The sequence below is a fragment of the Pongo abelii genome, chromosome 19, assembly GCF_028885655.2.
Source record: "Pongo abelii isolate AG06213 chromosome 19, NHGRI_mPonAbe1-v2.0_pri, whole genome shotgun sequence".
Taxonomy (NCBI): Eukaryota; Metazoa; Chordata; class Mammalia; order Primates; family Hominidae; genus Pongo; species Pongo abelii.
This window is the reverse complement of record NC_072004.2, coordinates 50,478,880-50,506,526: the sequence shown is the minus strand read 5'-3', so window position 1 is coordinate 50,506,526 and position 27,647 is coordinate 50,478,880. Positions and strand designations below refer to the sequence as shown.

The window sequence follows — 27,647 nt, the reverse complement described above, 5'->3', positions numbered from 1 at the left end:
GGGACATAGCCTCCTGGCAAATTATCAGCAAAATGGGCCCATGGAAGTGGCCCCCAGCAACAGTCAAACCCCTGCCACTTTCTGAACCCCTCCTTGCTCAGGGGTCTGACAGATTCTGAGTCCTGGGGATCATTCTCCCTGTCACTCCAGGGACCACAGAGCCCTGGAAAACCCAAAGAACCTGGAAATCTGCACCCAGAAGACCATGAAAGATGCTCTCAACCAATCCTCTCTGTGTTTGGCAGTTGGGGAAACTGAGGTGCAGAGAAGAGCAGGGACCTAGCCAAGTCCAGGGGCCCATGGGAGGCAAAGACACACTGGCAGGCACTCACTCCCTGCAACCTTTCTTGTGGGAGCTCCTGGCCCACACAAGCCCAGGTCCATTGAACAGGCTTGGGCACTTGAGCTAGTGCCAACTGGTGGCTCTATGGGTGAAGGAATAACTGAATTAATGCTTCCTTGGTCCAGTGGGCACTTGTGTCTCAAGGTTTGAGCAGGAGTTAGATGGCACACCATCTAGAAAGGATGTAGTTCTAGGGACATTGTAGTTCGATCACTGTGATAAAGAGCTTAGTGTGTCCCAGGTATTCCAACACCATCTCAGACAATCCTCTATTAAATGAGAGATCAGTGTGGTCACACTGTCATCGTATCAATGATGACACTGAGTGGCACAGCCAGGATCCAGGTTTCCCGTGTCAGTGAACCGGTAGAGCTCCCTCCTCTTCTGCCTGTCTGCCAGAGTTGGTGAGGACTGAGTGCAACAACCCCACTCCCACCCCAGCATACCAGGTGCCTCTGAGATGGGAAACAGGCTGAGCTGGAGCAGGCTGGGAGATGGAGCTGTCAGCTTCCCATCTGCGTGGGTGTGATGCCTGCTTCAGGTTTCCGCTCCCATTCAGGGATGGTGATTGAAGGCACCTGAGGGGAACCGTGCATCTTCCAGGATAATGATAGTGATTTACTGGATAATGACTCTATGTCTATTCTTAAGCCGAAGGCTGGTGCCAGGTGCTCCCTCCTACAGTGACCTGGGTTCTTCTGAGAGGCCTGCTTCCCACAAGCACCATGCCAAGTTGCAGGGAACTTTTGCTCAGGCCCAGGGAGTACACTTGTGGGCCATCAAGGTCTCAGCCTCTCTGAATCACCCCTGGGACTCCCAGGCTGCCCTTGGCTGGGGAGCTCCCTGGAGAACTCTCAGACCACTCAGACTCCACCGTGTCTGTGTCAACTGTCAGAGGCAGGGAGTTCTTTCTTAAGTTCCACCTAGAATAGAAAGGGCACACACACTAGGCTAAGAGTCAAGGGACCCAAGGTCCAGTCCCAGCTCTGGGTAATCATTGCCCAACCCTGGGCCAGAGGAAGAAAGCTCTGTCAGTTTACAGTTCAAAGAGGAGAAACTCTGCAAATCACTCTCATTTTGTTGATCAAACCCCAGGAGAGCCACGCAGCCCCTTGGTCACTTCAGTCACACCGTGAAACATGAAGAGGGGGAATAATTTCATCTGCTCTGCTTACTGCTCTCAGGACCAAGGTCTATAGCTGTTCATTCCTGTGACGCTGTGCTGTGGTAAAGAATGTCCCCCTCCTCCTCCATTAAGAGCTGTGCCTTCCCCATCAGAATGGCTGGGTCTCCAAACACACATAAGGGCCCCGTTTCCCACAGCAATGCTGCTTCTCCTCTATTCTCAGACCCCCTAAAACTCCTTATTCACTAGGCCTCCTCCATAGATCTCAGAGCACCAGGCTGGGGTGAAGCCTCTTAGAGCCAAACCCCTCACCTACCCCTCATGGAGGTGTTTGAGCTGGGCACATGAAGAGTGGGGAGGGGGCATAGAGATGCCCCAACCTGCCCAAGCTCTGAAAGCCATCCAGTCCTCAGAAGAGCCAGCTGGAACCCAGGGTCCTTAGGCCAGGCTGGGTGAGCAGAGAAGGAGGCCTGCGACTGCCCCTCCCGCCCAGCCATGAATCTCTCCAGTCAGAGGAGTGATGCACCTGCTGGCTCTCAGCTCCCCCAGAGCCTGCCTTCCTGCAGTCAGGACCAAAAGCGGGACTTCTCCCTCTGAAGGCCCAAGAGGAGTAGGGAAGGGTACGGGATCAGATTGGGGTTGTGGGGCAGGACAAAGTCAGTGAACTGGAAAGAAGGGGCCAAGGTGTCTTCCCGTGTGTTTTGTAAGAGTTCTCTAAGGAGAGGTGTTGAGGTACCAGTCTGTTCCAACAGGAGGCTGGGTAGCACAGCCTGCCTTTGCACACAATGCTGTCATTGTATAGATTACTTCAGATCAATAAAAACAGCCACACTTTCTCAAGTGCTTTATTCACACTTCATATGACATTGAGAAATCATCAATTTGCCCACATTACAAATAAGAACAACAAGGGATGACTTTAGAGGTGGCTGGGAAGGAAGGGAGGCTGATGCAATGGGGGAGCTAAAGTCACTCTAGAAAATATCGGTGGGACATAGACTCCCTTCCCTTGCTTCTTAGACAAATGAGCTTGGTGAGTTTGATTGTGAAGTCTGCCAGAGTTTCTCTCTATACCCTTCCTATGGAAGGCAGTTTTGGGGAAGCTTTTGCACAGTAAGTCTTGAATAAGTGTTTGTAGGCTTAACAAATGAAGAAGTGGGGCCTCCAGCCCCCAGGGACTTTGGGAGCCAGGTCTCCAAAGACAAAGTTGCTGGAGGTTGTACAAGTCTGTTTACTCCTTGGCAGAAACACAAGTCTCCCTGGCTTCAAAGAAAAGAGGCTTAAAAAGGCTTGGGCACCGAGACACAGACACTGCCAGCCTGCCCACTGCCAGCCAGATATGTTAAGTGCAAATGAAGCTGAAATGTGCAGATTCAATTTCCCTTGAGACATACCTGTCAGCCTGGAAGGAAAAGATTGGAAAGTAGAGGCTCTTTTTGGCCTACTGCATCTTCCCCTCCACCCAGCACCCAATCCCACAGCTCCCTCATCCCTCTTCATCTTTAGGTTGACTGCTCATTCTACGGGTGTTTTGGAAAGGGAAAGGTGTTCAGGTTGAAGGCAGAGAGATGGATGGAATGTCTATATAAGGATGTCAACTATTAAAGGTGAAGGGGGGATGCTTTTGTCTTTTTTTTTTTTTGGAGAACAATGGGGCATCTGTCTAAGGATTTATCTGTCAGCCCCTGCCCCATCCCAGGGATGCCCAAGTCTTAGGGGAAGAACTCAATTCCCACACAGTGGAAGACAGCTCAACTGCAGAAGGGGGGCTCCCATTGTTTGAGGGGACAGAAACAATTCATGCTGCCCAGGAGCGTCCACTCTGATAGAGATTTCCCTTGAAATGGAAATCTGAGCCCTGCCTCAGATGAGATCCTAGTCTGATGGGGGAGGTAGCTCTGCCCAAGACCACCCTGTCTGATGGTCAGTTAGCTTTCCCAATATCTAACAAACAAGCAGAGCTCCCCCAGCCCTGCTGTGTCTCTGGATGAGCCTTTACCACATTTGCCATAAACAAGGACAGCTGCCAGGCATCTGGGCACCAGATGCTCTCCTCATCTGTTTCCTGGCCATACCCAAAGATTCAGAACGTTTTCCCCATTCACGCTTACAGTCGAAGCAGGGCCCAGCCTGAGCTGCCCTGATCACCTCACCCATTATTCCCCCTCCATCAATATTCCCAACTGCACATCCTGGGAAGCCTGGTTCTCGGGGCAGAAATAATAATGCACCCTCACCCTAGCAACAGCACCTGAAAGTCAGCAACAAAATCAGGGAACAGCTATTGAGCGTTTACCATGTGGCAGGCATAGGTGATATGCTGGGGATGGAATAGCCAATAAGACACAGTCTTGACTGTGGAGGAGTCCCTGTCCCGAGCCCAAAGTTGACATACCCTCTGGGTCCTGCTGTATTCCCTGTACCTGTTGGAGTCCCATGAGAGCACAAAGGAGGGAGTGATTCATTCTCTTTGAGCTAGGGGTGGGGTGCAGAGGTTTCTATCTCAGAGGAGGGGACATTTGATCCAAGCCTTGAAAACTGAACAGGAAGTTGCCAGGCTGGGGAGGAATGAGCATTCTGGCAGGGAGAAAGAACGGCTCGGGAAGTGACATATTTCCACTGTAGCCAGAACGAGTGAGACTCGGGGGTCAGGAAAGGGGCAGCCAGGTTGCCCAGCAGTGGTTCTCAAACTCTAGCCTGCATCACCTGAAGGACTTAGAACAAACACTGCCAGACCCCACCGTCAGAGCTTCTCATTCAGTTGGCCTGGGGGAGGGCCAAGATGATGTTGGTGCTACTTAGCAGTTCACAGACAACACCTTTGAGAATCATGGTTGTAAAGGGTCATGGAAAATTGTGTTAGTATTCCCAATTATTCTATTCCTCCTTGTAATAGTATTACACATCTGCTCCTTTTGCCATGTGACTTGTCTCTTGCTATTGGAGGAGGTGAAGTATAATTTCCTGCCCCATTGAGCTCAGCCACGTGGCTTGCTTTGGCCAGTGAAGGATTGGCGGACTCAACGTGAGCAGAGACTTTGAAAGTGCTTGCATAGTTTAGCTAGGCCTCTTGTGATCTGCCATTCTGCCTTGGGAAGTGCATGCTTTCGCGAGATGCTGGTCCCAGAATGAAAGCCACGTGGCACAGCCCTGAACCCAGCCTACCACTTGAAACAGAGCTGCCCCAGCCCACCTGAAGGCCCATGCATGAGAAACATTAGTATTTGTAGTCATTAGCCATTGAGATTTAGGGAGTGTTTGTTGTACAGCACCATAGCAGAAGCCTGATGGATTCAAGAGCTTTGAATGACATGCTAAGAAATTGAGGAGTATAATTGCTAAATGCAGAGTAGATCTTTTTTCTTTTTCTTTCTTTCTTTCTATTTTTGTTTGTTTATTTGTTTGTTTGTTTTTTGAGACAGAGTCTCGCTCTTTCACCCAGGCTGGAGTTCAGTGGCTCAATCTCAGCTCACTGCAACCTCCGCCTTCCAGCTTCAAGCAATTCTTGTGCCTCAGACTACCAAGTAGCTGGGATTACAGATGCGTGCCAACACGCTTGGCTAATTTTTGTATTTTTAGTTGGGACAGGGTTTTGCCATGTTGGCCAGGCTGATCTCAAACTCCTAGCCTCAAGTGACCCACCCGCCTCAGCCTCCCAAAGTGCTGGGATTACAGGCGTGAGCCACCGCGCCCAGCCTGAATGTTGAGTGTAGCTAACTGGGTAAAACTGGAGGCAGGGAAGAGGCTATCACCACTTTTCAGATGAAACACAGAATGAGCATTCCAACGATCAGAGAGGAGGGGAGAGAGGAGGGAAGGAGCCAGACAGGTACAAAAATGCTAGGCCCCCCAGGACCTGATGACTAAGCGGCTGAGGAGAGGAGGGAGGCAGAAGAAGTTCACATCATGGCCACACTTCTGGCCTGGACAGCGGAGAGGAATGAAACCATCCATGGAGATCAGGAAGGCTTTCTGTTCTGTGACACCCCAGGAAGGCCCGTCGTGGCACAAAAGCCAATAAACACCAGAGCTATGTCCCAGCCCCTCATCACTCCATCCTACGCAGGTCCTGGGCAGGGTGCACACCTGGGCAAGCTGAGGTCAGCCCCAGAGCAGCATCTAAGGGCTGCAGCGGGGGGACTTGCCAGCTGAGCAGCTGAAGCCACAGCAATTTATGCTGTTTTTCTCAGATCCATTTGGTTCTAAGTCAGCTGTAGACGAGCTTCACCCACAACTGTTGCTCTTTTAATTTAATTGTGTGGTGCTGGGGTGTTTTTTCCCCCTAGCAAATACATCAAAATTGTCATCTTGTAAATAAACAGCCCTCTTCCCCCACTCAGTACCCACCATGCACCGGCACTACCCTGACATGCACGAACAGCTGCAACAGCTGGGAGGGAGGGTGGCCTGCAAGAGCTGTGGATCCCCAAGGAAAGCAAGGTAGGCACCCCTGGAGGAAAGTGAGCAACAGACGTGCCCTAGACCGCCTTCAGAGCCAGAGAGAGCTCAGGGATAGAGCACTTCCATGGGCCTCTGCTGACGGGAGACTACACGGAGCTGTGAACCGGCCAGCAGTAAACTGGACCATTGGCGCAGAGACTTAGCCTCTCTAAGCCTCAGTCTTCCTATCTGAAAAATGAGCCTTATTGTGAATCAAAACAAACACAGCTGCACTGAGGCCTGTAAAATGTAGAGCATTTGACTATCTAATAAGTGTGTTGTTATACAGCTGTAGAGTAGCATTTATAGGTGCAGCCTTGAGCTTTATCCTGGCTTCCTTCCTGGCAGTGTGAGCTTGGACAAGTTACTTAACCTCTCTGTGCCTCCATTTCTTGATCTGTAAAAGAGGACTATGAAGGGTACCCAACTCATAGCATTAATAAATTAATAAAATTTAATTAATAAATTAATAAAATCTAGCAATAATGTGTTTTTAGAAACACACTTAACACCTGAAAACAAAGAAATTTCATAAAAGGATGGGAAAACATACTAGAAAAATAGTATCCTTTCCCCATCCCCGGCACCAAAATAGAGCTGGCATTGCTAGATGAATATAAAACAAAATAAGACTTTAAGGGAAAAAGTATGATTTTATAAAGCATTTCTATAAAAATATAAATTATCAAAACAGCCTCAAAAGGAAAGAGAAAACATGAGACCTAAAATAATAAAGAAAACTGAATCAGTAGTCAAAAATCTATCCCTCCCATCTAAAAAACTACTAGGCTCAGACCAAACTGTCAGGAAATAGATAACCCTCCATTTTACCAACTCAAACTTCCACAGAAAACAAAGAGTAATAATTCCTCAACTCATTTTATGAGGCTAATATGTCACTGATGTAAAAATTAGAAAAGGAAAGTAGAACAAGTAAAATTATAGGCCAACAGTGCTTATGAACACATGTAAAAACCTAAATAAATATTAGCATTGAGTCCAGCAGTGTATAAATAGTACCATATTTCATTGAATCTAAAATGTCACTCATTATAAGATGCACCCATTACTTCATAGACTAAAAGAAAATGCTATCACTTCAACCATGACATAATACTTTATCATTCATACTTTTTTATATTTACTGTAAGAGCTTTTTAAACTTACACATACAATTTTTTATCATATATCATTCCTATGCATTAATAACATAGGCAAAATAAATAAGGTACACTACTCTTAAGACTTCATAATCAAGAGTCCAACTCTTCTAAATCACTTTTCAACTTAGAGTCTCTGACACTCATTCTCACCATCAAGAAGTGGTAATGCAACATGAAATGTTTTTCATGAAAAAGTCTCTACTACTATCTCTGGTATTTTCTTCTAAGCCATTGACACATATTCTGAAGGTTTTGACGTTGAAGTTTTTTTCTTTAACTTACTGGAACATGACATTGTAGTACAGAAACATACTGAAAGCCAGGGGGGGTGGCCCCCACCTGTAATCCCAACACTTGGGGAGGCTGAGGTGGGAGGATCACTTGAGGCCAGGTGTTCAAGACCAGCCTGGGCAACACAGCGAGGCCCTGTCTCTACATACATACATATATACATACATACATACATATATATACATACATACATACATATATACATACATACATACATACATACATACATACAAGAAATATACTGGAATATGCCCTGCTTAGATTTTAAAAGTATAAGCATAGATTGCAAATCCCACTTGATGTTAACAAAACTTTTAAAATACATTATATATCTATAACTTATTATATCAGTCCAGATTCAGACACTTGTGGTAAGGCAGTTCCAGATAGTTTCATTTCACCTGTAAACTGTGTTACTTTGACTGATATTGTAATTTGTAAATGTATAATATGTTTACAGATGTGCCCTGCATTAATGTTCCTATTTTGGTTTTTGTTGAATCTCCTGTCTGCTTGCCAAAACCTAGGATGCTTCAGGCCTATGTACAACCGAAAGCAGAGGCATCCTTGAGCATCAAAGCATTGAACTAACTGGAAAATGCAATATGCCACATAACTGAAGTGAAAAAAGGCTGTATTTTTGTGCTTTTTTAAAATGAAAGTTTGTGTAACTTTTTTATTTAAAAAAAGAAATACACTGGAATACTCCAAAACTGCTAAAATGAATGAATGGATAAGTCTCAAAACCATTAAGTGGGAAATAAAAGCACAAAAGTATATCTACAGAGTGATACAATTTATACATTTTAAAAAACCAAGAAAAGGCTGGGTACTCACACCTGTAATCCCACCACTTTGAGAGGCCGAGGCAGGGGGACTGCTTGAGGCCAGGAGTTCAAGAACAGCCTGAGCAACATAACAAGACCCCATCTCCACAAAAAAAATAAAAAAGAAAGAAAGAATGGAAAAAAAGAAAAATTCACCAGTTAGCTAGGTGTGATGTCATGTGCCTATAGTCCTAGCTACTCAGGAGGCTGAGGTGAGAGGATTGCTTGAGCCCAGAAGTTTGAGGCTGCAGTGAGCTGATTGTGCCACTGTACTCCAGCCTGGGTGACACAGTGACACCCTGTCTCTAAATAAATTAAATAAATAAATACCCCAAACAAAATCTTTATGTTGTCACAGGTATGCAAAAGAATAAAGAGTGGCCGGGCGCAGTGGCTCACGCCTGTAATCCCAGCACTTTGGGAGGCCGAGGTGGGTGGATCATCTGAGGTCAGGAGTTCAAGACCAGTCTGGCCAACATGGTGAAACTCTGTCTCTACTAAAAATACAAAAGATCAGCTGAGTGTGGTGGTGGGTGCCTGTAATCCCAGCTACTCGGGAGGCTGAAGCAGGAGAATCGCTTGAACCTGGGAGGTGGAGGTTGCAATGAGCCGTGATCGTACCACTGTACTCCAGTCTGAGCAGCGATACTATCTCAAAAAAAAAAAGAATAAAAAGTGGGAAAAATAAAAGTGAATAGGCAATAAAGATCACCTCTAGGGAGGAAGGGTGGAAAAAGCATGATGGGGAGTGGGTGGGGGAAGTGGCATCTTAACATTTTGTACTTTGGTATTTCTTTAAAGAAAATCTGGCTGGGTACAGTGGCTCATGCCTGTAATCCCAAAACTTTGGGAGGCCGAGGCAGGCAGATCACTTGAGGTCACGAGTTTGAGACCACCCTCGCCAACATGGCGAAACCCCATCTCTGCCAAAAATACAAAATTAGCCAGGCGTGGTGGCAGGCTCCTGTAATCCCAGCTACTCGGGAAGCTGAGGTAGGAGAATCACTTGAATCCAGAAGGTGGAGGTTGCAGTGAGCTGAGATGGTGCCACTGCACTCCAGACTGGGTGACAGGAGGGAGACTCTGCCAAAAAAAAAAAAAAAAAAAAAGAAAGGAAAAGAAAAGAAAATCTGAAACAAATATGACAAAATGTTACTATTTGTTAAAACTAGGTGGAGGGTACAAATGTGTTTATTATATTACTTTCTGTCTTTTTGGTATATTTTAAATATTTCAAAATTTAAACAATGTTACACAGAAAAGATCTGGCCATATGCGTGGTATGCCCATTTTAAAAGGCCTATCCTATAGAATAAAGACAAGTTTAAGGAGATCTTTCTTTATAACAGCAGAAAACAATTGAAAACAGAATTAGTAAAATAAATTGTGGTATAATCATACAATGCAATGCCAAGTAACCATAAATAAGTGATGGTTCAGAAGTCTGAATACTGGGCCAGGTGTGCTGGCTCATGCCTGTAATCCGAGTACTTTGGGAGGCCAAGGCAGGCAGATCACCGAAGGTCAGGAGTTCGAGACCTGCCTAGTCAACATGGTGAAACCCCTTCTCTACTAAAAATACAAAAATTAGTCAGGCGTGGTGGTGTGCACCTGTAATCTCAGCTACTAAAGAGGCTAAGGCAGGAGAGTCACTTGAGCCTGGGAGGCAAAGGTGGCAATGAGCCGAGATCATGGCACTGCACTCCAGCCTGGGTGACAGAGTGAGACTCCATCTCAAAAAAAAAAAAAAAGAAGAAGAATAAGTCTGAATACTGCCTTAGAAAGATGCTGACAGCATATTAAGTGGAAAAAACAAGCTATAAAATCATAGGTTCTCAACTAAGGCATTAAATGGTTAAAGGAACCTTCCATATGCACCAACAGGCCAAAGTTCCATTAATGCACTTGCCACATTTTAGTCCCTTTTCAACTACCATCCATGGAAAGAAGTTAACCACAAGAACTCTAATAACAATAAAAAGCATAATAGATTAATTCTAGTTTCAAGCAAGAAAGATATTGCTATAATATCCATACCAAACAGTTGTATTATAAGCCAAACACAACTATTTCCCACCGTTGGTGTCAACAATTCTCATCTTTCCGGATGAGACCTGTTCTATCTCACCATCTAGTCAGACAGCTACCAGAGCTAGCACAGTAGCATAAATTGTTGATCACATATACAAAAAAAAAGCCAGGTAAAATATAATAAATGATATACAAAATAAATTGAGTCAGATACTATAAACAATGCAACCCAAAGCTACATGCCATATTTATAAGAGGAAAGAGTGGCAGCAAGAAGTCACTGAAAGAATTTTGAGGGAAAATGAAACATTTTGTCCTACTACATTTATACCTCTGATAAATTAGAAATTTACTTGGGTGCACTAAAACCTCTATTTTGTTAATTAAAACTTGACAAAGGTCTAAGAATCATAAAGATCCTATGCTATAAAAACTGCAATAGCATATAACAAAGGGTGGAGAGTTAGGACTCTTGGGGAAATATTTCAATTATTATTCCTTTACTGTAAAAGTATTCTTGTGTTCTTTATACCTTGATGAAATATTTTTGAGACTGTTAAGACCCAAAAGACATTAAACTGCATTTATTGTGTAGAAATTCAGAATGGCTCAGGCTACACAATAGTAGTCAGACGTAAAGTGTACTAAATTTCATCTTCTAGAAGGGTTGATTTTGAATTCAATCATCCCTTGAGAGAAGACATCCCAGCTCGCATAATTTCATCAACCAGGAGAATGTTGGTGGCAATCACTGTGCTAAGGAAAAAGATGAGAGGGTGAGTAAAGCCTACTAACCCACTCTTAGCTTTTTTCCCCAGCAATCTTTACCTGTGTAGGGTATTTTGTTCTTTAATGATGTTGGTATGATATTTTATGAGACAAGGCCATTATAAATACAAATACAAATGTCATCCTTTTTTTTTTTTTTCCCAAGATGGAGTTTCACTCTTGTTGCCCAGGCTGGAGTGCAATGGCAAGACCTCAGCTCATTGCAACTTCTGCCTCCCAGGTTCAAGCAATTCTCCCGCCTCAGCCTCCCGAGTAGCTGGGATAACAGGCATCCACCACCAGGCCTGGCTAATTTTTGTATTTTTAGTAGAGACAGGGTTTCACCATGTTTGCCAGGCTGGTCTCAAACTCCTGACCTCAGGTGATTCACCCGCCTCGGCCTCCCAAAGCGCTGGGATTACGGGCGTGAGCCACCGCACCAGCCCAAATATCACCCTTTGTATTATAATTTAAACTCCTTTGCTGATAAGGGGCATTCCTGATTTATATTCCAGCAAAATTGAGCTTATTTTTACAATATCATTTGATTTTCTCCATCATGCATGTGCTATTTCAGTAAATTTCCCCTTTTCTTTCCCCCTCAAATAGTAAGATTAATTTTTCTTATAACTTAACACTGCTAGGCCTAAAATATAAAAGGGACTATGGACTCTAAAATGACAGAAGCTATTTCTAATAACTGAATGCCACACCTTTTATACACTTGACAATTTTTCCACTGTACAGGGACAAAAATAATAGAAAAAATTTCATCTTAATATTATCAATTATAACTCTACAGGTCTTTCACTTTATGTTCATACGAACTTACCAAGAGTGAAGAAGTTGTTTTTTTACACAATAATTATCCCAAACTCCTGCATCTGCTGCTACCATTGGCTCACCTGAAAAGTAAAAACAATTTTCATACCAAAATCTTAGTATTTGCTATTAATATTAATTGATATCCTCTAAAAATATTTAATACACTACCAAAACTACTTTTGTCAAGGTCATCAATGACCTCCATATTGTTAAATCCAATGGTTGATTCTCAGGCCTCATCTACCAGTATTTAACACAGTTGATCACATTCTCCCCGCCTACTCTGTGTTATCTTCCAGGATACCACACTCCTCCGGTTTTCTTTCTTTTGCACTAGGGGCTCCTTTTCTGATTACTTTGCTGCTTCTTCCTCTTCCTCCCTGACCTCTTAACGTTGGAGTACCCAAAAGTTCAGTCCTAGCCTCTTTTCTCTCTACCCTTAATCCCTAGGTGATCTCATCCAGACTTTTAGATTTAAACCATACATATCTGATGACTCTCAAGGTTTTTTGGGTGTTTTTGTTTTTTTGTTTTTTGTTTTCTTTCTTTTTTTGGGGGGGTGTTTTTGTTTTTGAGACAGAGATCTTGCTCTATCATTCAGGCTGGAGTGCAGTGGCACAGTATCGGCTCCCTGCAACCTCCACCTCCTGGGTTCAAGCAATTCTCCCAAGTAGCTGGGATTATAGGTGCCTGTCACAATCCCCGGCTAATTTTTGCATTTTTAGTAGAGATGGAGTTTCACCATGTTGGCCAGGGTGGTCTTGAACTCCTGACCTTAAGTGATTCACCCACCTTGGCCTCCCAGAGTGCTGGAATTACAGGCGTGAGCCACTGCACCTGGCCTGACTCTCAGGTTTTAATCTCCAACCCAGATCTCTTCCTTGAACTCCAGACCCACATATCCAACTTTTTTAATTAAAAGATTACAGATGCTTCAACCCTGACTCTGCCAAAACTGAATGCTGATGTCCTCTCACCCACAGCCTGCTCCAGCTAGTCTTCTCCACCACAGTTGATTGCAACTCCAACCTTCTACTTGTTCAGTTGACTTCTCTACAGAGTGGAGAGTGGCGAGAGTGATTCTCTTAAACATAATTAGGCCACGTGCCTGGCCAACATGGTGAAACCCTGTCTCTACTAAAAATACAAAAATTAGCTGGGCATGGCAGCAGACACCTATATTCCCAGCTACTCTGGAGGCTGAGGCAGGAGAATTGCTTGAACCTGGGAGGCAGAGGTTGCAGTGAGCCGAGATCGTGCCACTGCACTCCACAGCATGGGTGACAGAACGAGACTGTCTCATAAATTAATTAATTAGGCCATGTCACACCTCTGCTCAAAATTGCTCCCTGCCCCTCTAAAGTAAAAGCCAAAGTCCTGAGACTGGTCCAAATGCCCCTGCATGATCTGACCTTCTGTCACGTCTCTCACCTCCTTCCTCAAAAACATCAGACACCGACTTTTCCACTGGCTGTTCTCTTTCCCTAGAACACTTAACCCCAGTTGCCTACATGGCTAATTTCCTCACTTCCTTCCACTTTTTTTCAACAGACATCTTGATGATGCCTACCCTGACCAACCCTTTAAGCTGTCATTCTCTCTCCACCCTCCTGTACTAGCATTCATGATCATTATTATACCACTTTTTTTCATATAATTCATTACTTTTTCTAAAATGCTGAAGGAGTTTATTTATTAAAGTTATTATTTACTGCCTACCTTCTCCCACTACAACATAAGCTCCCAGGGGCAGATATTTTTGTCTGTTTTGTTCTGTGTGAAGCCCAAGAGAAAAACAAGCACTCAATAACTATTTCTTAAATGAATGAACACTTTTTAAGAAGCTCAAAAATAAACTAAAGGCATCCAAAATTTAAATATTAAAGTTACCCAAACCTCTACTCCTTTACCATAAGATCTGGGTAACTAAAGAATAGCCTCTTTCTTTATTAAGCAGCTAATTTTCCTTCAGTTTCTTACCTGTATTCAAATCTATGCCCACAAGTTGTTTTGACTCGACACGCTCAGCCTGAACTTTTACTAGTGTTTCCTGTGGGTCATAACCAGCATTCTGAGCAAGAACCTTTAGGAATAAAAATAATAATAAATATATATGCATAATACCTTCACATATATCAAATATAAAAATACTCTTTACTCTTGTAAAGACACATCCATAACATGGCAATCATCTCCTTTTGAAGAATTCCACTTTTAATCTAAATCAAATTATTATTTCATCTATCTAGTAGTTTTTATATTTACTTAAACATTTCCCCTATGCACATCACACTAAATTCTGAGGACATCAGAGTTCCCCCATTTCTACCCTACTACATTAATTTCCCTCCTTGCAAAAGGTTTTTTTTTTTTTTTTTTTTTTTTTTTAGTATGGAAGGAAGTAGAATGATATTCTTGTTTCCTCTAGTGCCGCTAGCCACTTGCCCTCCAGTTCTTCATAGGCACTTGCTAAGGAAACCAGAATATTTGCAGCACCTTTGTGCCCCTCATCTTGGTGAGGAGAGTCATGACCTGTGGTAACAGGGCTGGAGATACCCTCACTCCAAACCAGGCTCATTTCCAAGTGGCCCCAAATCACCAGCTGATGAGGAAAAAGGTACCACCAATGTGTACTGGGGTTACCAATTTCTGTCAACAACAGGACCATACTGATTTTGCTGCTCTGGGGAAAGAAAAAATAGGAAATCTAATTCGCAAAGATTTCACAAAGTATGAAAAATTTTAATAAAAATTAGTAAAGAGATTTTGCTAACATTGTTAATAATGTTTTAATTCATGGTAATAGCATCTTTGAAGTAGTTTTACTATATTTCTAAGGTGGTTTGAAACCAATTAAGGCAAAGAGAAAGGAATGGTCGCTTTCTGTCCTTAGGTTGCCACATGCAAAAATTCTGTTTTCTCTTTTTCTAGGAATTATAATGATGATGACAAATGTAAGGTTGTATCTAGGAATGCTAAAGAGCCTCAAGCCCTCCCTCTCCACAATTTAAATTGATTACATTTGGATACCACTAACAAAACAAAGATGTACCATAAAATCTAACTAAATTTTAAATTCTAAACTTTTTCATTATAATTAGTTAATCATGAATCATTTCTGAAGGAAATTTTTGGAGCTGCTTTAATTTTTGGAACTCAGAGAAAGAAGCAAGGAGGTAAGTTGGCTATTTCATGAGATCGTGCAAGGATTCTGGGCTGTTATCCCAAAAGCTTCCCTGCTTTAGTTGTAAAATATCTAAGATAAAATTGTGTAAGGAAATGTGTATAAACACCTGTCTACTCCATTAACTATCAGATAATAGGGGCAATTTGTAATTAAACACCTTTATGTCTAACCAGTTGTTATTTGGCTGAAAGGGTAGTTGTACCTTGGGAGTAATGAGTAAGGCATCAGCAAAAGCTTGGACTCCAAGATGAGCTCTTCCTTTTATACTGTTCTTATATGAAACAAGAGCTTCAGCCATTGCCACTTCAATTGCACCAGCTCCAGGAACCATACAACCTACTGGAGAGAAAAAATATGATTGGCAAGACATGCCATAAAGACCAAAGGAGAGACACAGAGAGAGAGAAAAGCAATTCACTATTTAAGTATGTTCTATTATCTACAGAAGCCAAATAAATTGCACAGCTTAGTAATTACTCAGTTGTCTTATGAAACACCCTGAAGTTATATGTCATTAAATAAATAGGCATAGTACAGATAACTGGCTGCAAACAGCTTATTTTTCTGCTTATCCTCTGGTAAACAAGATTAATTTATTTTTACCTTCATCTTACTCTTCTATAACTACTTTTTTTTTTTTTTCTGAGATGGAGTTTTACTCCATCACCCAGGCTGGAGTGTAGTGGCATGATCTCGGCTCACTCCAACCTCTGTCTCCCAGGTTCAAGGGATCCTCCTACTTCAGCCTTCTAAGTAGCTGGAATTACAGGTGTGCACCACCACACCCACCTATTTTTTGTATTTTTAATAGAGACAGGGTTTCACCATGTTGGCCAGGCAGGTCTCGAACTCCTGACTTCAAGTGATCCACCCACCTCCGTCTCCCAAAATGCTGGGATTACAGGTGTGAGCCACTACACCCGGCCTTATGACTACTTTTAAGAGGTATTTATAATTTATATTGACAGGTAACTGATTACAATATCTGACATGAAAATTTTTTAAACCAAGATAATTTGTCCCTAGTTTTTGATAGGGAATTCTTGGAACTCAATGAAGTATTTATTTTTTGTACTGGAGCAGAACTCAAACTGCTATCTAAGAAAAAAATTAAGTGGTATTATTATTCCAAAGCAAGAGTTTTGGTTAAACACATCAAATTTCACATCAGGATATGACTTTTATATCTGCTACTTGTATGGTTTCATAAAGTTTATGACTCTTATTTAAATCAGCAAACTTGCTTTAAAACAAAACAATATGAAAACAATCTCCCCTTTTATCTCACATCATTTTAAAATTACTACCCACTTTCTCTGCTTCACTTCACAACATAACTGCTCAAGGAGTTGTTTACCCACCAGATGATTATATCATTACCTCCCATTCACATTTTTTAAAAGTTCCTTGTTAAATACAGAATATACTCAAAAGAATATTTATATGTGTAAGCTACAAAGAATAAATGTACAAATAAACAAATGTATCCATGTACCTACCACCCAGCTTACGAAAGAGATTACTAGAACCTTTGAAAACTTCCCTGATCCCATTCCCTATGAAAACACAATGTATCAAAATTTTAGCATCCCTACAGCAGTACTTAAAGAGAAATTTGTATCATGAAACACCTATATAAGGAATGAAGAAAGTTCTCAAACTAATGACCCCAGCTTCCACCTTAAGAAACTAGAAAAGGGCAGGGTCTGGTGGCTCACTCCTATAATCCCAGCACTTTGTGAGGCCAAGGCAGGTAGATCACTTGAGCCCAGAAACTCAAGACCAGCCTCGGCAACACAGTGAGACCCCATCTCTACAAAAAACACAACAATTAGCCAGGTGTGGTGGCACACACCTGTAATCCCAACTACTTAGGAGGCTAAGGTGGGAGGACTACCTGAGCCTGGGAAGTCAAGGCTGCAGTGAGCCGTGACCATGCCACTGCACTCCAGCCTAGGCGACAGATCAAGACTCTGTTTCAAAAAGAAACAAACAAACAAAAAACTAGAAAAGGAAGCACAAATGAAACCTAATATAAGCAAAAGAAAGGAAATAATTAGGATGAAAGTGGAAATTAATCAAATGACAAATGTCAGAAATGAGAAAATTTATATCACTACAGATTCTACAGATATTAAAAAGAATAACAAATGAATATTATGATTGACTTCATGACAATAAAGTTGAAACTGTAGATCAGAAGTTAGTACACTTTCTGCAAAAGGCCAGTTAATATTTTTCAGGCCATACCATTTCTTTTGCAACTATTCAACTCTGCCACTGTAACACAAAAATAGCCACAGACAATATATAGACAAATGAGTATGACCACATTCCAACAAAACTTTATTTACCAAAACAGGCAGCAAGCCAGATTTAGCTCATAGATAGTAGTTGATGATCCTAACTTAGATGAAGTGGACAAATTCTTGAAAGACGACAAATCACTAAAGCTCACTCAAAAAAAACAAAACATTTATAGCCCTATGTCTATTTAAAACATTGAATGTGTCATTAAAAGCTTTCCCACAAAGAAAACTCCAGGCTCAGATGGCTTTATTGACAGTCTACCAAACACTTAAGAAAGAAATAATACAATAATACCAATTCTCCACAACAACTTAACACTTTCAGAAATTTGAACAAGAAGGAAAACTTTCCAATTCACCCTGAGTACAGCATTGTTCTAACACCAAAAAAGATAAAAGCATTACAAGAAAAAATATACACAGACCAATACCCCTTATGAATACAGATGTAAAAATTCTTAACAAAATTTTAGCCAATTAAATCAAATAATACATAAAAAGGAGAATACACATAGTAGCATTATTCACAATAGCCAAAAGGTAAATGCAACACGTTTCCAATAATAGACAAATAAAATGTGGCATACACATACAATAGAATATTATTCTATTATATAGAATAATATATCTAATTATTATATATATAATTATATATATTACAAATGGTAAAAAGGAAGGAAATTCTGGCACATGCTACAACATGAATGAACCTTGATGACACTATGTAAAGTGAAATAAGCCAGACAAAGGACAAAAACTGTATGATTCCAATGATATGAGATACATAGAGTAAACTCATAGAGACAGAAAGTAGAATGGTGGTTACCCAGGGCTGGGGAGGTGGGTAGAGAATGGAGAGTTATTGTTTAATGGGTTCGGAGTTTCAGTTTTGCAAGGAAAGAAAGTTCTGGAGATGGGTGGTGATAATAGTTACACAACAATGTGAATGCACTTACTAACACTGAACTGTACACTTAAAAATTGTTAAACTGTAAATTTTATGTTATGTATATTTATCACAATTTAAAAAATAATTTTTTAAAAATGTAATCCATTAATTTTTTAAAAAGTAAAACGCATTATAACTAAGTATGGTTTATCCCAAGAATGTAAGGTTTGACATTTGAATCAATCAATGTAATTTACTGTACAAAAAACTAAATGAGGGCTGGGTGCAGTGGCGCACGCTTGTAATCCCAGAACGTTGGGAGGCCAAGGCAAGCAGATCACCTGAGGTCAGGAGTTTGAGACCAGCCAGGCCAACATGGTGAAACTCCATCTCTACTAAAACATACAAAAATTACCCTGGCATGGTGGTGCGTGCCTGTAATCCCACCTACTCAGGAGGCTGACGCAGGAGAATCGCTTGAACCTGGGAAGCAGAGGTTGCAGTGAGCCAGGATTGTGCCATGGCACTCCAGCCTGGGCAACAAAGCGAGACTCCATCTCAAAAAAAAAAAAAAACTGAGAAAAATAATATGATCACCTCAATAGATGCACAAAAAGCATTTGGCATTTATTCTCGTGTGTGTGTGTGTGTGTGTGTGTTTTGACAAACAACAACAACAACAACAAGAAGTTTCACTCTTGTCTCCCAGGCTGAAGTCCAGTGGCACAATCTCGGCTCACTACAACCTCTGCCTCCCAGGTTCAAGCAATTCTCCTGCCTCGGCCTCATGAGAAGCTGAGATTGCAGGTGCCTGCCACCATGCCTAGCTAATTTTTGTATTTTTAGTAGAGACAGAATTTCACCATGTTGGCCAAGCTGGTCTCGAATTCCTGACCTCAGGTGATCCACCCGCGTCAGCCTCCCAAAATGCTAGAATTACAGGTGTAAGCCACCGCGACCAGCCTGGCATTTATTCTTGATTAAAAACTGTCAGCAAACTAGGCGCAGAAGGGAAAACTTCCTCAACCTGATAAAAACCTATAGCTAACATCATACGTAATGGGGAAAGATTGAATGCTTTCCCCCTAAGGTCAGCGATGAGGAAAGGATGTCCATTCTCATTATTTCTAGTCAACATTATACTGGAGGTTCTGGCCCATGAAATAAGGGAGAAAATTTTAAAATATCCATATTGGAAAGAAAAAAGTATAACTGTATTAACAGACAATGTAATCACTTATATAGACAATTCAGTGAAGCCTATAAGAAAGCTAATTGTGATTTAGCGAGGTTGCAGAATTCAAGATCAATGTACAAAAATAAAATATATTTCTATATATTAGCAACTAACAATCAGAAATGGAAATTTTAAAAATAACATATACAATAGCAACAAAATAAATGAAATATATAGAGATAAACATGGAAAAAAGTGTGTGAGGCTCATATACTAAGAACTATGAAATATTGCTGAGATAAATTCAAGAAGACTCAAGTAGATAAGATGATATTCATGAGTTAGAAGGCTCATTATTAAAATATCAACTATCTCCAAATTGATCTACAGATTTAATAAAATTCCAATCAAACGGGGTGCAGGGGCTCACACCTGTAATCCAAGCACTTTGGGAGGCCAAGGTGGGAGGATCGCTTGAGCCCAGGAGTTTGAGACCAGCCTGGGTAACAACATAATGAGACATTGTCTCTATAGAAAATAAAAGAAAGTTAACCAGGCATGGTAGTGGATGCTTGTGGTTCCAGCTATTTGGGAAGCTAAGGTGGGAGAGTCATTTGAGCTCAGCAGGTCGAATCTGCAGTGGGCCATGATCACGCCACTGCACTCCAGCCTGAGTGACAGAGTAAGATCCTTTCTAAAAAAAAAGTTCTGATCAAAATCCCAGCAGCAGTCTTTTTGGTAGAAATTGACAAGCTGATTCTAAAATTCATATGGAAGTCATAAGGAAATGCCAAAGACTTAGAATGACCAAAATAACTTAAAAAAAAATGAGAGTTAACAATACTGATTTCAAGATTTATCATAAAGCTACAGTCATCAGGACCATATGATATTAACATTAAAATAGACAAATGCATCAGTAGAACAGAAAAAAGAGCACAGAAATAGAACCACACAAATATGAAAAACTGATTTTTTATACATTAGAAAAGGCAATTCGGTGGTGAAAGTAAAGTCTTTTCAGCAAGTAAGACTAAAACAATCTGACAGCTTTATATGAAAAAAATGAACTTATATCCATACTTGCACCATACACAAAAATTAACTTAAAATGAATCACAGACCCAAATGTAAAATATAAGACTATAACACTTTTAGAGGAAAATCTTTGTGACCCTAGGTTAGGTAAACATTTTTTAGATACCACACCAAAAGCATAATCCATGAGAGAATAAAAATAATAAATTAGACTTCATCAAAATTAAGAACTTCTCTTTGAAAGGCACTGTTAATAATAAAATAAGCCATTGAGGAGAAAAATTTGCCAATCATTATCTGAAAAAGCACTGGTACCCAACATATATACAAAGAGCTCTCAAACTCAACAATAGAAAACTAACACAATTTTTTTCTTTTCTTTTCTTTTTTTCTTTCTGGAAACAGGGTCTCGCTCTGTCGCCCAGGCTGGAGTGCAGTGGTGTGATCATAGCTCACTGTAACCTCAAACTCTTGGGGCTCAAGTGATATTCCTGCCTCAGCCTCCTAAGTAGCTGGAACTACAGGTACAGGCCACCACGCCCGGCTATTTGTGTGTGTGTATAGAGTCATGGTCTTGCTATGTTGCCCAGGCTGGTTTCCAACTCCTGGGCTCAAGCAATCCTCCCACCTTGGCCTCCCAAAGAGCTGGAATTAAAGGTGAGAGCCACTGTGCATGGCCAACAATCCAATTTTTTAAAAGTGCAAAAGATTTAAACAGAAAATTCACCAAAGATACATGGATAGCAAATAAGCACATTAAAAGATGCTCAACATGGGCTGAATATGGTGGCTCATGCCTACAAATCCCAGCACTCCGGGAGGCTGAGGGGAGAAAACTGCTTGAGGCCAGGAGTTCAAGACCAGCCTGGGCAACACAGAGAGACCTCATCTCTACAAAAAAAAAAAAATTTAAAAATTAGCCAGATGTGGTGGCATGCACCTATTGTCCAGCTGAGGTGGGAGGATCACTTGAGCACAGGAGTTTGAGGCTGCAGTGAGCCATGACTGCACCACTGCACTCTAGCCTGGGTGACAGAGCAAGACCCTGTCTTGAGAAAAATATATATATGTGAGGTTTGTGAGGTTTGCAGCCAGGCGCAGTGGCTCATGCCAGTAATCCCAGCACTTTGGGAGGCCAAGGCAAGTGGATCCCTTGAGGCCCAGGAGTTCAGGACCAACCTTGGCAACACAGTGAAACCTCATCTCTACCAAAAATACAAAAATTAGCCAGTTTCAAAACCTGGTCTCAAAATAAATAGATAAATTAAACAGATTAAAATTTAAAAATAAAATTAAAAAAAACTTAAAGGCCAGGCATGGTGGCTCACACCAGTAATTTCAGCACTTTGGGAGGCCAAGGAGGGCAGATCGCTTGAGCCCAGGAGTTCGAGACCAGCCTGGCCCACATGGCAAAACCCCATCTCTACTAAAAATACAAAAAATTAGCTGGGTGTTGTGGTGCACGCCTGTAATCCCAGCTACTTGGGAGGCTGAGGGAGAAGAATCGCTTGAACCTGGGAGGCAGAGGTTGCAGTGGGCTGAGATCGCACTACTGCACTAAAGCCTGGGCAACAGAGGGAGACTCTGTCTAAAAAATATATATATATATATATATATACACACACATACATAGGTGTTTGTGTATGTGTATATATACATATATACACACATATATGTGAGGTTCATATCAATCACAAGAGCTTACCATCTTCAACGGCATTTTTGATAGCACGAAGTCCATCTCTCATGGCGTCCTTGACTTGTGTGAGAGTATGCTTATTTGGTCCTTTAACCAACAACGTAACAGAGCGAGGGTTAACACACTCCTCGATAATAAAAGTGAACTTTTCTTCACCCTAAAGGGTGGCACAAAAATATATAATTGTAATATTTAATGTCATTATAAAATCAACAATTTATACTAGAATGCAATCTTCATTTGAATTTTTCTTATCAAGCATAACTAAAGATATGTTTAAAAGGAGTTAAGTTATATCTGAACTCTTAACAAACATTTAGCTAAATAAACTGTAAAATCTGTTCCATGAATTAGATCTCAAAACACAAAACATGAAATAGAAGATCAAGTAGTATTTTTCTTTAAAAAAAAGGAGCTTAGTATTCACTTTATAACCACTATTCACAGAAATACTAATGTATACTCATACACAAGACCAGCATGTCCCAAGCAATCTACAGTGAGATCTTCAAAAGAATTCACAGCCATTCCACCACAAGCAAGAGAGAGTCTGAAATTACATATATGTCACCATAGCTTGATTATGGAAAACATAAATACTAACTTCTTAGAAAAGATCTCTAATGCAGAAGACTGTATTGTTACTGTATTGTATTGTTTTGGGTTTTTAATTGACTAATAAAATTGTCTATATTTATTGAGTACAACATGATGACGTTTTTAAATATGTATACACTGTGGAATGGCTAAATCAAGCAAATTAACATACACATTGCCTATGTGAGGCTTGATTTAGCCATTTTTGTGATAAGAACACTTAAAATCTACTCTCAGCAATTTTCAAGAATCCAACACATTGTGTATTCTTGGGTGGGTTTGCAAAAGATTTTTTAAAAGAACAATATATTGTTATTAACTACAGTTGCCATGTTGAACAATAGATCTCTTGAATTTATTCCTCCTAACTGAAATTTTGTATCCTTTGACCCACATATCCCCAGTGCTCCTTCCCTCCCACTGCCTCAGCCCCTGGTAACCACCATTTTACTATCTACTTCTATGAGTTCAACTTTTTTAGATTCCATATATAAAAGTGAGATCATGCTGTATTATGTTGTATTGTTTTATTTTTAAGATCTGTTTTAAAAAGATAAAAACTTTTCGTATACTTCAGCAAAGTTCTGCAGTAGGTTAACAACCTTGCTTTTTGACAGTTCAATTATTTACTGAAACTAAAAACAAAATTTGGATTTTTTTATGCCACTGTTTTGTTCAACAGCATTTACACATAAGCCAAAAGGAAAACACATGGAATAGTTTCCATTTACTCTGTTAAAAACTTAGGATATATAATTATCTGCAAGCTTACCTTTCCATATTTCTTCTTTTTGCTCTGCGAAGAGCTACTATTCCATGTTTTGCAAGAGTATTTAAGGAAAATGGATCAATCCCCTATAATCAAATTAACATAAAAATTATAAACATGTTTTAAACCAGTATTTCTCAAACCTTTTGGTCTCAGCACCACTTTACTCTCTTAAAAATTATTAAGTACCCAAAGAGCTTTTGTTTATGTAAGCTCTATCTATAATATTTATATTATAAAAACTGAGAAATTTTTAAACTATTAATTCATTTAAATAATAAGGCCATTTTATGTTAATATACATTTTAAATGAAACTTTACTATACTTTTGAAAACAAAATTATATATAGTGAGCTAGCAGTGGCATTACTTCACATTTTTGCTCATCTCTTCAATGTTTATCTTCATAGAAAACAAGTGGATTCTCATATCTGATTCAGTATTCAATTCGGAATGATATGTTATTTTCGTTCAAGTTTATGAAGAAAATCTGGCCCCACACAGATAAATGTTGTAAAGGGAGTAACATTTTAATAGCATTCTCAGATAACTATGGAAATTCTTCTTTGATACTATACCGAAACTCAACAAGTAATAGTTTCTCAAAGGTTAGTTTCACTATGGAACCATAGCAATGAACTTTTCATACTATCTCACATTAAAACACGTTGGTGTAACTTGCACACTGAATGGATTATTTATCCATTGACTAAAAATCATGCATTTTTAGTCATGTAGACAGCATCAGTTCACTGAGTTAGGCAAAGTTTCCACATGTTGACACATTTCATGTATAACATGTTGTTATACATGTGGAAACTGTCATGTTATACATGTGGAAACTTTGCCTATCTCAGTGAACAAAAACTCACATTTGTTAATATCACTACTATTATCAGGAAAGTCTTTTAAGTATTGGAAAGCTGTCAAGTTCACATGGCAGATACAAGTTTTCTGAAATCCTAATTTTTGTTTAAAAGTTCAAATGTTATTGACAACAAATACTGGGCCCTCCGGGAGCGTCTGAGGAGGCGCCGGCCGCTGCGGGCTCGGGAGCCGCACCGCGCCGGCCCGAGCCTCTGGACTAGGCCCACGGAGCCGCTCGCCCCGACCCAACCGCCCGATGTCCTCAAGATGGAGGCAGCGGGGGCGGTGGCGTAAAGAAAGCGGCGCTGTGGGCGCCGGAGTGGGGGCCCGGGCGGAGGCGGTGGCGGGATGGGGCTGTTGCTTACGATCCTGGCGTCGGCCGTGCTGAGTTCCTTCCTCACGCTCCTCGCCCAGTTCCTCCTGCTGTGCCGCAGACAGCCCGAGCCGCCGGCGGACGAGGCCGCCCGCTTGGGCGAGGGCTTCCGCTACATCAAGCCAGTGCCGGGCCTGCTCCTAAGGGAGTACCTTTACGGCGGCGGCCGGGATGAGGAGCCCTGCGGGGCGGCCTCTGAGGGCGGCGCGACCCCCACCGCCGCCCCCGAGACCCCCGCCCCGCCGACGTGGGAGACTTGCTACTTCCTCAGCCACCATCCTATTCCCGTTCCGGGAGTTGCGGGACACCGCGCTGACCCGCCGCTGGGTCACCAAGAAGGGTTCGAAAAGCTGCTGCAGACCAAGACGGCCGGGCGCCTGCTGGAGGGGCTGAGCCTGCGAGACGTGTTCCTGGGCGAGACGGCGCCCTTCATCGAGACCATCCGGCTCGTCCGGCCCGTCGTGCCCTCGGCCACCGGGGAGCCCGACGGCCCCGAAGGGGAGGCGCTGCCCGCCGCCTGCCCCGAGGAGCTGGCCTTCGAGGCGGAGGTGGAGTACAACGGGGGCTTCCACCTGGCCATCCACGTGGACCTGGTTTTAGGCAAGTCCGCCTACTTGTTTGTCAAGCTGTCCCGCGTGGTGGGGAGGCTGCGCTTGGTCTTCACGCGCGTGCCCTTCACCCACTGGTTCTTCTCCTTCGTGGAGGACCCGCTGATGGACTTCAAAGTGCGCTCCCAGTTTGAAGGGCGGCCCATGCCCCAGCTCACCTCCATCATCTTCAACCAGCTCAAGAAGATCATCAAGCGCAAGCACATCCTGCCGAATTACAAGATCAGGTTTAAGCCGTTTTTTCCATACCAGACCTTGCAAGGATTTGAAGAAGGTGAAGAGCATATCCATATACAACAACGGGCACTTACTGAAGGCCGTCTTAAAGTTACATTGTTAGAATGTAGCAGGTTACTCATTTTTGGATCCTATGACAGAGAGGCAAATGTTCATTGCACACTTGAATTAAGCATTAGTGTTTGGGACTTAAAAATTAGCCAGGCATGGTGATGCACACCTGTAGTCCTGGCTACTTAGGAAGCTGAGGTGGAAAGATCACTTGAGCCCAGGAGGTCAAGGCTGTAGTGATCTATAAGTGTGCCACTGAACTCCAGCTTGGGTGACAGAAAAAGACCCTGTCTCAAAAGAAGAAAAAAAAGAGTGCTTTGTGCATACTTCATATTTTGTCACACATGATAATAAAAGGATGCATGTTTAAGAATCAAAATTTAATAAAATTAATAAGTTTTACCATTTCATCAAGACATTCTTAAATGATACTGCCTTTTTCTTTCACTGCAAGTGTGCAGTGGTATAGCAATAAAGAATGCGATGACTACTAGTATAGTTTGGTGCTACCTCTTTGATTTGTACTAAGGTGCCAGCAGTTTTACAGATTGCTTTTGCAGCATCATTGCAAGTGTGAACACAATGTAAAAGGTGTAATTATTATTATGAAAATAGTTTTTGACCTCACAGGCTCTCTGAAAAAGTCTTAGGGATTCTTAGGGGTCCACAGACCACACATGTTTAAGAACATTTACAAATAACTAAAATCTAAACTTTCTTTCTCACCTTTTGATTAATGACGACAAATCCTTTATTGGACTAAGCACAGACTTTGTCCTTCAGGTCTATTATTTTTTGTACTCTATTTTCAATAAATTTTGTTTCAGCTTTTACCAATTTATCTTTCTCTTCTGTAGTCTTATAAAAGAAACCAGAGTTCACCTCTCTAAAACATTAATAAAAACCAGCTAGTAAAGGCAGGAGGAAAAAGGAAAAAAGATAGAAGTAGTCTACACCAAACATCTGGAAGGAAAGAGAGATTTTAAAACACCTTTAGGAAAAAAAAATTCAAAAGTTATAAAGAGAAAGTAACACGTACGTTTTTTCATACTGTAGTGAAACCTCGCAAATAAGGATAAATGCATCTTCTACTCGCTTCTTCATATCTGGATGACAGGCACCATGAGCCAAAACTAATCCTTGGATCAACCTATTAAAAATATTAATGTTTCTTACTTTGAATATATACTCTAAAATTTGGTATAAAATTATCACTATACTATTAAAGTTATATCAATGCTTCCAGGACACACATTGTTTCCTTGTACCAATTTTAACAGTTTTTGGTGCTTTTGTGTTTTGTTTTCAGAGATGGGGGTCTTGCTATGATGTCCAGGCTGGTCTCAAACTCCTGGGCTCAAGCAATCCTCCTGCCTCAGCCTCCCAAGTAGCTGGGACTAAAGGAGTGCACCACCTCACCCACCTCCTGGCATTGACTTTAAACCTAACATATAATTAGTAAAATTAGGAAAGAGAATCTACTTTAACACAGTGTGACTATGAAGTCACAATAAAAAGTCAGGCCAGAATTATTTTCTAAGTTATGTGATTCAAAAATATGACACAGCTTATCAAGTAATGAAAGGTATGTATACAATGAGTTTCTTAGGAACATTTATTCAAAATGATTATATGGAACAACTAAAAATTGTTAACCGAAATGTCCAACAATAAGGTATTATTCAGCAAATAATGACCCAACTATTTGATGGTTATAGAAAGTATGCAATAACATGGAAAAATATTTTTAGGGCTAGCTGATAAGCATAGAATGACTAATTGCTTATGAAGCATGACTGTAAGTGTTCTTTTTAAAAACAAACAACTTGGCATTAAAAAGAAAAAAATGGGAGGGACCTAAGGGTAGGGGTTATGCATGGGTAGTAGGAATATAGATGATTTGGAAAGGAGGTGTTTCTTCCTGTTTTCCAAATAATCTTTCAAGAGTCAATATTTTTATAACTTTATAAAATTCATTTACAAAACATTTAGGGGATGGAATTTCTACTTATGAATCCTTTATAACTAATTT

General features: G+C 41.2%; 2 protein-coding genes across 2 annotated transcripts; one reads left to right on the top strand and one right to left on the bottom strand.

The window, feature by feature from the left end:
- Positions 1-995: 995 nt before the first annotated feature.
- On the bottom strand, positions 996-25,612 carry LOC129051356 (uncharacterized). The gene is made up of 10 exons (XM_063719057.1): positions 25,403-25,612; positions 24,872-25,309; positions 24,712-24,831; positions 23,483-23,565; positions 22,567-22,663; positions 22,120-22,270; positions 15,204-15,340; positions 13,795-13,897; positions 11,822-11,894; positions 996-2,871 (listed from the first exon to the last, which is right to left on the bottom strand). The coding sequence occupies exons 1-10, from the start codon at positions 25,610-25,612 to the stop codon at positions 2,610-2,612; spliced, it is 1,674 nt and encodes a 557-aa protein (XP_063575127.1). The 3' UTR covers positions 996-2,609.
- Positions 24,543-26,033, top strand: LOC100445156 (PDZ domain-containing protein 8-like). The gene has a single exon (XM_063718630.1). It carries the CDS (start codon positions 24,695-24,697, stop codon positions 25,775-25,777), a length of 1,083 nt encoding a protein of 360 aa, XP_063574700.1. The 5' UTR covers positions 24,543-24,694; the 3' UTR covers positions 25,778-26,033.
- The last annotated feature ends 1,614 nt before the right edge of the window (positions 26,034-27,647 follow it).

Coding starts and splice junctions, on each gene's coding strand:
- LOC100445156 (XM_063718630.1), top strand. CDS start 24,695: ATGGGGCTGTTGCTTACGATCCTGGCGTCGGCCGTGCTGAGTTCCTTC.
- LOC129051356 (XM_063719057.1), bottom strand. CDS start 25,612: ATGCTCTTCACCTTCTTCAAATCCTTGCAAGGTCTGGTATGGAAAAAA. Junction 13,898..15,203: donor CCTTACTCATTACTCCCAAG/GTACAACTACCC, acceptor TTATTCCTAAAG/GTTCTTGCTCAGAATGCTGG. Junction 2,872..11,821: donor AAACAACTTCTTCACTCTTG/GTAAGTTCGTAT, acceptor TTTTCCTTCCAG/GCTGACAGGTATGTCTCAAG.